Source organism: Egretta garzetta, unplaced genomic scaffold, assembly GCF_000687185.1.
Source record: "Egretta garzetta isolate BGI_Z169 unplaced genomic scaffold, ASM68718v1 scaffold412, whole genome shotgun sequence".
NCBI lineage: Eukaryota > Metazoa > Chordata > Aves > Pelecaniformes > Ardeidae > Egretta > Egretta garzetta.
Genome location: NW_009258770.1, coordinates 813,426 through 825,133, shown reverse-complemented (window position 1 = coordinate 825,133; position 11,708 = coordinate 813,426). Strand labels below are relative to the sequence as shown.

Here is an 11,708-nt window from a genome sequence, read left to right as displayed (position 1 = left end):
ACCAAACTTTTTTTTTTTTTTTTTTTTTTTTTACACAGTTGAGTTCTGTTAAGCCATTGATTCCTAAAAAAATAAAAGTTCTTTCTCTGATTTTAACAATCCTTTAGGCTTTTAGTGCAAAATCACATTGATTTCCCTTGGGAAGGCCCTGGACTTTTGCCTCTCATGGGGGGTGGTGCTCGTTGTAATGGCGGTGGCTGCATACCGCCGGACACTGACTGATACATTCCTCTCATATCTATCTGTTGGTAGTTGGAAGGATTCATGACTAAATTTGGAGGCTTTGGCATCATGAGATGACTCATTGCTGCTTGCTGGTAAGACATTTGCTGCTGTTGCTGCTGATTGTACTGCTGCTGTAGTCTTCTGTTCATAAGTATCCTCTGAACGCAACTGATCAACTGTGAAGGGAAAGCAGAGCTGTTAACTGCGCCACCCGCCTCAACGCCGCAAGTATCAAGTTCAGAGTTAAAATCGATTTGTCAGGGATAGCATGGCTGAAGGAAAAAAGCCCCACTGTTATCGCCATCACTAATGCGATGGTATTCACAGGCTGATTACTGTAGAAACCATTTAGTAACACCATTTAGGACTAAGTTCTCTTAATGACTTGCCTATTGTATTGCACGCAGCATTTAGGTTAAGTTGCTACGGCAACACGCACTACACTGTGAAATTTTGCCCAGGTATAAGTTACAACATTATTTGTCAGGTACCATTTATCATCCCTTTGGAAGTCCTGCATGCGAACTGTCACTAAATGTTTGTTTGCCAAAGAGAAAACTCTTCCCATTGACACAATCTGGGCAACTTTCAGATTTTGCAAAATAATTCGAAGCTAAAGAAACCATTACCGGTACTTTTTAAGATGCGTGTTTCATGAGTTGCTTTCTGAGCTCTGGAATCAGATTGCTCTGTAAGCCTCCTGACCTTCATGCAAACTACTTCAGCAGAAAAATCTGGCGAGTATTTTTTTGTAAATGAACTTCTCACGGCGTCGCCTTCAACGAGGCTGAGCAATGCAATCCAACGCACTGCAGAAGTCACCATCTCCTGATGTCATGTCACGTACGCCGTTACACAACGCCAGCACATACTTGACCCATTGAAACACACATTCTGTTAGTATGTATTTGTGTATGTAAACGTACACTTCTATTTTATGCACACACACAGGCAAAGCGCGTCCATACTCAACATCCCAGTTCAAACATGGACAGTTGATCAAATAATTATTAGAGATTTTACCATCTGTTGTTTAGTAAGGACATCGTTATAGATGGCTTCTCGGCGCTTGACATCAAGCTCCTGGCTCGCCTGTCTGCTTAGTGCCAGGGCCTGGACTTGGCTCTCTGTGAGTGTGACGTTTTCTTTCCACTGAAATGGAAAAAGAAAAAAAAAACACAAAACCACCTTGGCACCAGTCATTTTAACAAAAGCATAATGGAAACTGAGGTCTTGTATTATGTTCAGAGTTGCAACAAGAGTTAAAACACAGCCCAACTTCTGGCAAATGCAATCTTAGACTTCACCAGAGTCGGAACTACGAGTTACTAGTTCCTTTAGCTGCTAATTAAGGCAATACACCTCTAGATTATCAGGAGCAAGTGAGAAATGTGGCAGCCTGAGATAGATAGATAAGGACAAGATACAGGAAATACATCTTATTTGTGTATTAATTATTTTTCTTATTTGTAGAAAATCAGCATTTTCAGAGCGTGGCAAATAATTACAGATCTAAACCACTAGTCCTCTAAGGCTCTGTGTCATCTAGATGTTACCTAGATACCATTAAGGGTTCACAGCAAGCTGCAGGGATAAAGGTCAATACAAACTGGCAATTATATTCATTAATAATGCAATTAATTAGCTGAATGACCATATACAATACTGATTTCTTTGCCTGATAATGTTTAATGTTTTCCCGTCTCCTGATCTAAAGCTACAGTTGCCCATTACACTCACTATGGTTGAAATGATGTCCTCAAGGGGCTGAATTCTTGCTGCAGTTACACTGTTGGTTGCTTCCACAACTTTCTCTCTTCCTTGATTAATAAGGTCCTGAGAAAACACCAGAAAACAAATTATAAAGCACAGATCCAAAGAACACATTGGTTCTTTGCCAACCTTTGATAAGTTTTCCTCATCTCTGCCTTGTGCACCTAGGCTTTAAAGACTTTTTTCTCTCAATTTGCACAAGTCAATGAGTCTAAGCTTCCACACAACTGAATTTCAGCATGCCTGAAATCTGCCCATTTGTACAATGGACAGTATTTATAAACCCCCTATTTTTCACCCAGAGGTTTTCAGGCCATCACAAAGAGTGCTACATTTCTACCCAGGCAAATTTTCTGTGATACTGACTTTGATGACATTACAGTTTCAACTCATTTTTTATGCGTTCAAAATATTATCTATTATGCTAAATTTTTAATATTTTAGCATAATACTGGCATACGTTGCGTATTATTCCTCAGGTATATTCGACACAGGCCCCCTTGATTTGCACAGTTTGTTAGAGGTTTTCAGTTCTTCAGCACAGACTCCTCACCAGACACTAGTAGGTATCGTAAGGCAACTGTGCTTCACCTCCTGCAGTTTACAGCCTGGCATCGTATTAGGAAGAAATGTCCGCAGCTACTTCAGCTAAGATGGCAAAGCAGGACCTGGGATAACTGAGGAACAGCGCACGCGTTCCTCTCTCCCATTCCTTCTTGGACAGAAGCAGATGGGAGGTAGAAAGCTGGATGTGGTCATTAATGTCTACGAAGAATGCAGGTCATCTTCCAGAATCCTGAGATACTACACAGGTTTATATGCATACAAGTTAAACTTCAATATAGCTACACACACCCCCCTCCCTATTAAAAATAGGATACAATTACATAAATATCAAGATATTTCAGAATGATATTACCCATTATTTGCGACAGAAAAAACACATGCACGCTTACAGCAACACCGACGTGTTACGCTGCTTGGATTGCTCCTTACCTCCAGCTGCTGATTACTCATTGCAGACAGAGCACCCAGATTGAAAGGAATATACGGTGTTTGTGAGTTGAAATTTGTGGGAAGCATATTGGTCCCAGCTGGCATGTTGAAACGCATAGTCAAGCCCTTAAAAACACAAAATGCACTTATATTTTAATAACTCTGATAACTCGCGGTCTTCTATAATAACCCACGAAACACTGTACACAGACAAATCAGCCCTTAGAGAAGACTACGAGCACTGTACGCTGCTCATGAAGACTAACCTCTCCCAGTGAACTGAACAACCTTTCCAGACCTCAGTTCAGAAGGACATTTTAATCACAGAGGAACCTAAGTTCTAGTCCTGAGTAATACAAGAGTTTAGCTTAAATATAATTATTTGGGATTCTAAGAAAAAAAAATGGCCAAGGCTTATTACTATATCTTAAGTTGTTTAAGATGCATTTTTCATATTGCAAACCCACTACTTAATTTTGCGTTTGACCTGACTAAAATCGAGATTTGAAGAAGTGAAATGTGTAATTTATTAGCAGGAATATAAAGCTCATCTCCCATATGGATTTCTCATAGGACAGTTTCAGTGCCAACTGTATTATATCTTCCTATTTCTTCTCCCTCACAAACCCTTCTCCCAATACCCCATTTAATTTGTCATTTGTTCACTCGAGATGGTCAGTGGCAATTTATACATCCCGTTTTTGTACCTTCACATTACTGTTCAGATCTGAATACGAAAACTTTCCAGGAATTTTCTGCTATTAGACTCCAGTTACACCAAGTTATCATATTCCCTTTGCAGTAAAAAAATTCCAAACCTGTAGCAGCCAATTTATTATTGTCTTCATTCTACCATCTGCTTAGATATCAAATAAACAAAACAGAGGGAATAATAGAAATTAAAAAAAAAAAAAAGGGGAAAAAAAAAAATTAAAAAAAAAAAAAAGGGGAAAAAAAAAAATTAAAAAAAAAAAAAAGGGGAAAAAAAAAAATTAAAAAAAAAAAAAAGGGGAAAAAAAAAAATTAAAAAAAAAAAAAAGGGGAAAAAAAAAAATTAAAAAAAAAAAAAAGGGGAAAAAAAAAAATTAAAAAAAAAAAAAAGGGGAAAAAAAAAAATTAAAAAAAAAAAAAAGGGGAAAAAAAAAAATTAAAAAAAAAAAAAAGGGGAAAAAAAAAAATTAAAAAAAAAAAAAAGGGGAAAAAAAAAAATTAAAAAAAAAAAAAAGGGGAAAAAAAAAAATTAAAAAAAAAAAAAAGGGGAAAAAAAAAAATTAAAAAAAAAAAAAAGGGGAAAAAAAAAAATTAAAAAAAAAAAAAAGGGGAAAAAAAAAAATTAAAAAAAAAAAAAAGGGGAAAAAAAAAAATTAAAAAAAAAAAAAAGGGGAAAAAAAAAAATTAAAAAAAAAAAAAAGGGGAAAAAAAAAAATTAAAAAAAAAAAAAAGGGGAAAAAAAAAAATTAAAAAAAAAAAAAAGGGGAAAAAAAAAAATTAAAAAAAAAAAAAAGCAAGCTTTTAGGTCCTTTTTGGCAGATGCTTACATGTCTGTGGTGTCGTGGCAAAAAATTCTGAAATCAATTATATACCTTTAATGGAGCTATAAATTTCCCTCAAATTAAGAGGGATATTACACAGGACACCAGCTGAATTTTATTATGAAATAGAAAAAAAAGAAAGAAGTGTGTGTAAAAGTAACTTTTCAATTAAGGTATCAAAAAAATACACACAAAAGACCAGCACTGAAAGAGCAAACAAGACATGGTATCTCTACTTTCCATATGTCAAAATTGCTTTACATACCCATTTCTTGGCCTATAAGAAAATCAATTTTCCCAAAACAAACTGAAAAGGTAAGTGGTACTTAAATCTGGAAAAGTCAGTGGTACTTAAACCTGGAAAGTTTTCATATACGTAAACCTGACCAGATAGCTTTACCTTCTTCTCTGCCTCGTATTCCGCCCATGCTGCCTTCCTTTCTTCTTCAGTGAGTTCCTCCTCCTCCTTATGGTCCAGGAGCGAATCATGTTCGTGATATCCAACTATATACTCTTTATTGATTTGAAGCAATTCTGCCAGAATTGTATCCTGTTCAAACGAAGAGATGATAAAATGGGAAGTCACCCGGTAGCTCTGCTATATTTGCTCTTTGTGCAAGCCTCACTTACTGCTTTCACCCGATTTCACAAACAGCAGCTGAGAGCACTTCACAGTGAAACAAAATTTAAAAATAATTTAAAAGTTCAATCCTCCTCAGAGGGAGGGTAATGGATTAACAGTCTGTTAGAGAGATGACAGTCCAATCACTTAATGAACCACAGGAATGCACTCAGATTCCACAACAATAAATGCACTTTAAGAACCTAAAAAGAATGGAATGTGCTCAATGATTTTTCCTTTGCTTAGGCTGGATACCTTAGAGGACCTATCGATACTCTGCATCTGTAATATATAAAAAGCACCTCTACTGGGTTTAAAACACTAAGTAGTACTTCAGTCCATCAACTGTCCACCAGCATTCAACACAAAAGGCTGCTTTCTTAGAACCATTAAGATACGTGTTGCGATAAATAGTCCCCCACCCATCTGGACTAAGGCAGGCCAAATCGCTGCTATGAACCGGATCTGATCAGCAGGCTGCAATTCAGACCTCTGTATTCCACAATACCCCTAATGCTTAATTGCTTTTAAGGTTAATCGAAATATTTACCATGTCCTCTATAATGGCAAACCATTGTGAAGGTTTTGGTCACAGGCAGAGTAGTATTTTATATACATATCTCTGTGTGTGTGTATAAATATATATATACACACACACACATATATATTTATAAAAGAAAGCTCCAATATAGCTCAGCATCCAGTCTAAGATTTTTAATACAAAAAATTATACCTAAACCCTACTAGTTTGTTTTTTTTTGAAATGCAGAGTTCCCAGCATGTTGAGTATTTCCTCGATAGAGCAGAACCAAACTAGCTGCTAGCCAAAATATGAAGTTGCTACTGCCCTTGTCCGGACTACAAATGCCATGTTATGATAGATCATTATTTCAATTACACAGTGATATAAAAACAGGTAAGAGAAAATGAATGTGAAAAGCTGGTATTTCAAGGCAGGCGCAATGGTTTTGCAGCCCCCATTCTCACTGAGTCAAGATTCCAGTTCCCACAGTTTCTCAAAGATGATCCCTCTCTGGGTTAAAGTAAAGGTAATGCTGCAAAGGATGAAGAAAAGCACGCTCTAGAAGATTATTAAAAACTGCGCATGCAAAAGGAGGCCCCTTTTGGAGACAATTATTGACCATAGTTTTTTTAAAATGCACTTGTATCACTGATGAGCTTGCCGAATGAAGAACACTCCGATACACCCCAGCATTCAGTTGTTTGTTTCTGTGAGTGTTTGAAACTCCATTATGTTAACCAGCTATATAAACTAGTCATCATTTCACCCTTCCACTACCTGGTCTCCCTGAATTTGAGTCAATGCTTTGACCGCCAGCTCCTCGACAGAATAGTCAATGTAATATCTGCATGAGTAATGGGCACAAGAGACAAGTAACGGTATTGTTGGGGTGGTGGGAGAGAGGGCTGAGGGAGAGGAGGGATGTAACAACGGGGTATGACGAAAACACCTAGAGGGTGTGGGTGAAGAAGTCAGGGAGCTGCTACAGAAGTTGGCTAGCACGATTAAAGCGATCACCGTAGCTGTACATCAGTGTGTGGAAGGCTCCTGGCCATGCATATGCATTAATTTCCACGGTAACACTATTATTGAAAACAATACTGGAATATAATCCACGCTCACTTAGCCAACAGAGTCTTCAAAATGTGGTTTAAATTCCATCTGACTGTGTGTTTGCTTTTCTTTGTCTAAACTTTATTTTGCACTAACTTTAACGATGGAGCTTGAGAACCGGGATATGGAAGGTACTGCCATTTAGTTGGTTTAATTTTACAATGAAAAAAATAATAAATTTGCCTTACACCCAAAACCAATCATCAGAATACGTATTCATTTACATTTGTTCAGCTTGTTGACGGAACAATGATTATCCATTGGTTTATAAGCTTTAAGCTGAAATCCTGGTTGATGAATGAAAAAATGAAGAGATACTGAAAAAAGGTTTTAAATTTTTTTTTAAAAAAAAAAAAGGTTTGTCTTTTTAAAATCCTGATGGAAATTAAATGCTATGGAGAAATAAATGTATTAGAAAGGAAATCTTCCACGAAGGAATGCAAGTTATGCTGTAATTCATAAAGAAGTTTTTCTCAACCAATTGAACATTTAATACCAAGGTTAAAAATAAAAATAAATTAAAATAAGCAGCAAATTCTTCCGATTCTGAGATGAACAGCCTTCCAAAATTCACAATATTGTCCCCTAGTACGGAACTACAGTAAAACACATGCCCTGGCTATGTCCTGAGATAGTATAAAATAATGATATACTATATCCAACTGAATCCCAACTGTTCTTTTAATCTGCTTTTCCAATCTGCATTACATGACCTCAATGGAGCCAAGTTTTCATTTCACATAAAAATGTGACTGTGACTCTAATCCACCCAGCACGCTGATCTGGGGAAGAATACGCAAGGACTGGAGGGTGCAATAGGGCCAGCTCCAAGGGACACCCCTGTTTTCTCTTTGTCCAGCTCCTCCCTCTTCTTTGCTGCTCTGAAATACGTATCGCACTGGCCAAGGGAAGCCACAAGTACTGCACTTATCACCGAGTCTAGCTGCCAGTATTTGTGGCGAAAACCCTTTTTCCCGTTAGCTACGTTATAAGCCAAGTCTACCCCGGTGTGCAATCCTTCGGGAGCCGAGTGTTAAGAGTCTGTGAGAACCTACTTGAAAAAAAACCCCCAAAACAATAGCCCAGTCATAAATTGCATTGATTTAAAAAAAAGACTCCAGATCCACTGGTAAATCCAGAGCAAAGTAAAATGCAACCCCCAAAATACAATCATGGAACATTAAACAGCCTTTTCTCGCTTTACACTGTCTTTGCCTTTGGAATTGCTACTCTACAGAAATAATAACGAAACCTGCTTATGCCTTTAGTCTGTGTTGCATAATGCTCATGGCCTACAGACAGTAATTATTTCTATACTTAAATACAGCAAATTTGACTGAGTGATTAGTCAGGCTTAAGACACCTGTAACACCTTTTTTGGACTGAATTTCTAGAGTTGGCCTTTTCAAGTCTGAAGGAGGAGCGGATGAATGAAATCAAGCAGTGGAAGTTAAGACTAACTTAATCATTCACGTGAACAATACTCACGATAAAAATATTCTGTGAAAGCCAAGTATTTACATTGTTCAAGATGTAGAAGCTGTTTCAGAGGGGCAGGGCAGAGAAATGGCACCAATGAAGTTACGGTGTAGAGCAATAGGTATTTTCCCCTGAGAACCATATGCACCAGCTCCTCAGCAACCTGAAGGTCTTGTTCAGACCGCAAAGGGCAGAAAACTGCTGCTAAAATTAAAACTTGCCACGAAACTTTGATAAACTTCCAGGAAAAGTACATGCTGCACATTTGGCGTGTGACTTGTTAGATAAAATAGCAACGTTCAACATCTTCCCTCCCCGTAACACTACTTTCTAAGAAAACTGGTCTCTGAAACTTAAATTATCACAAAACCAAAATTCTCAAGGATATATTTTAAAAATCAAGTAGTGTTTGTTTCTTCACTCACGTAACGGCTTTACTTCTGACTTTTAAAACAATATAGAATCAATTCTCCTAACCCATTAAAAGCAAAAGAATTAAAACCTATTTTCTTTCCTTGTATCAGAGAAGTTGATAACTGTGCTAGAACTAGGAGTTACAAGAACCCTAACGCTCAGCTCTCAATTACTCCTCCTCAAAAACACGATTCCTGGCTGCTTATCTAAAGAACCTTCCTACCGTGGGGAGCCACTGAAGCCGAGAAGTTCTCTGACTTAGCAGATATCCAGCAGAAAACCTGTTATCCCTCCAGGTTTTTCCACATTTATGCTTAGATGGTTGGAGAAAAGATGGAAAACATTTCACCCTATTCCTATTCATAATTCCCCCTAAAAAGCACGCTTGGAAGGGGTCAATTCTAAAATGCCTATTTTTCAAACATCTTTGTACCTATTTTCTGAGGAATTTGTTCTTTCAGAGCTGCATCTCGACACTTTTAGTGTATTTACATGGTTTTACTGTGCATTTCACACGGACGCTAAGGATTACAAAGCGGTAAATACAGAGCGGTAACTCTGATCAACAGACCACGCTTTGAAGATGTAAAAGGGGCCTGAAGACAGAGAGAGGCAATCGTACACAAACCCTGTAAAAAGGCAGAACTAAGGCCTTGTTTTAGCCTAAATGCCTGTTTTGCTTTGCTGGGAATTACAAAGGAGCAGCTCAGCCTTTGTAAGCAAGGGGTGGACAGCTCAGTGACGGAAGAGCAATACAGGTCAAGTTTTAGTGGCATGTAGTGATCGGGGGGGGTGTGTGTGTGTGTGTGCTGAACTTACTGTGAACAAAGCATTGGGGTATCAGGCAACATGGTCTTAAAGAAAATTTTCATCTCCAGATGCTGCGTAAGCTATCGATGTTACAATAGAATGTTTTCATAATCCTGTGTTTTTAATTGACTTTTTAAAAAAATGCTATGAGTGTGTTGTTAAATTCATTTCTTCAGAAGTTTTACAATTATAAAGCTAAATCATGCATCTCTGCTAAAGTTACACTGAAATAAAGAACAGTTAACTTTCTGAACTAATCACCTTGCACAATTCAGAATATAATATCCGCAGCAGTATTTCCTACAGCCGATACTTGCTTTTGATGTTTATGTTGGATTTTAGAGAATTGGATAGACCAAAAAAAGACAGAATAGGAAATAAAACATAGGTTTATGATATTATAATAAGGCATGAGCCACAATTCAATTAAACAGATCACAGGAATCAAGTAAGGATCACTGCAACCCCTGGACTGGCTCAGCTTTGTGTGCAGAGCAAGAACCTAACTGTGGATAAAATGAAAACTAAAATATCCCAATCAGCTGAGCTTCACAGGGAAGACAAATGCAGCCAAAAATAAGTAAAAAAAAAAAAAGTGGGATCATCAAAGTAGTAAACATAAGTACCAAATGGAACAGAGTTCTCTGATATAAATTGCCTTGTGACAGTTCACCACCTTGGGGCTAAGGTTCATCCAGGCACAGCAGGTCAATGCCAAACCAGCGGCGAAGTCACCCGAGCCGTAACTGTTCACTTGGCGCCTTGCCTTGGCTGACCTACCCGGGGTTCGCTCATGGTAACTCACCGCTCAGCCGTGTTTGATGGCCTTACAGGACCGACTTCGCCGCCCAAAACCCAAATCGCAAGCAATACCTTACATGATGAGAGCTCCTGATTTTTATTAACACTCCTAGAAACACTTTCCCCCTTCTCTAACATTTTGAGGACGTGCTGTGCCAACCAGCTAAAAACGTGCATTGGGAGTTACGTGCTTCCTACGATGCTTCACACCTGCAGCTCTTGACTCCCAACTTCTGCAGGAGCTGGGGGAATTCAGCATCCACCACGATGCTTCCTCACTACCAAGACTAATTTAGGGGGACAAAAAAGGGAATGAGTATTTGGGGGTTAATGGCTAGCTTTCCCATATTCTGTGAGGCTATCCGGAATGCAAAGCTCTGCTTTCATCAAATAAGTGCAGAAACTGCTAAAGTAAGATGAATCTGATGACTTACAGCCTTTTCAACCAACAAATAAAAAAAAGGCTTAGAAATTTGCACATGGTATGTACCAAGATGCACATCTTTAAAAGGGTAGAATTCCATTCAATACCATTTGCTAAATCCATGAAAAAAACCCAGAGAGAATTCCAGTACACAGATTTGCTCTATATACAGCCAGGGACCTGGCTCTAAGTTTGTATCCAACTTAACTTACACAAACCTTACACTGATGGTTGGAAGGGAACTGATACGGAACTTAATATTTAAAAGTGCAGGATAAAGTAAGTTTGGAGTTGATACACTTTCTCTTTTACATTATACTTCATTCATTAATTGATTTATTATTGTACAAGAAATAACTTTTGAATATAATTATCGCATCGGATTGATCAATGCTTTGAGTAAACATACTCAGTTGCTCCATAGGTTTTCAACCTATTTTTATTTTCTTAAAAATAAGTAGCAGCAGCAGCAAATGGTGATGCATTAGCTATGAGTTTGTGGAAGCATAAATGTATATGGGATAAAATAACTAAGAACATAAAAAAGATAAATACTATTCGTTACAACCTAGGTTTTAGGAGGTAAATAAAATGAATTTGCCAAAATAAAAGTGTACAACATAGTAAAAAGGTAGAACGAAATTTTCAGTTATCTACTATTTACTGCTTACAGTGAGAAACAGTGTAATAAAAAGAGCTTAGATACAGTCATTAAAGTTTGTTTTCAAGGGTTTTAAAATGCATGTGTAATACTGACTAACACTTACAGGGCTAACGCTTCCTAAATCCCCCCGGCAGCTGCACCGGCACCGTAGGTGGTCTAATAGACTGTTCCAGAGAATGGTTTAACTATTAAGAATGCCAATGTGATGCCTGACCACAATTTATTATATTATAGTGGTCTACAGATAGTCTAGAATGGAAAACATCCCATTTTCCCTTGGAAATGAATACATTTACCAACTGGAAAACCTCCCTCCCCACACCCAGACACTG

General features: G+C 37.7%; 1 protein-coding gene across 1 annotated transcript in view; it reads right to left on the bottom strand.

Moving 5' to 3' along the window:
- Nucleotides 1–6: 6 nt before the first annotated feature.
- Nucleotides 7–11,708, bottom strand: part of ATRX (ATRX chromatin remodeler) — a 78,219-nt gene continuing 66,517 nt past the window's right edge. Inside the window, 5 exon segments of the mRNA XM_035889066.1 lie at nucleotides 7–401; nucleotides 1,249–1,377; nucleotides 1,966–2,061; nucleotides 2,995–3,120; nucleotides 4,927–5,076. Coding sequence (XP_035744959.1) covers nucleotides 123–401; nucleotides 1,249–1,377; nucleotides 1,966–2,061; nucleotides 2,995–3,120; nucleotides 4,927–5,076 — 780 coding nt within the window. The 3' untranslated portion in view covers nucleotides 7–122.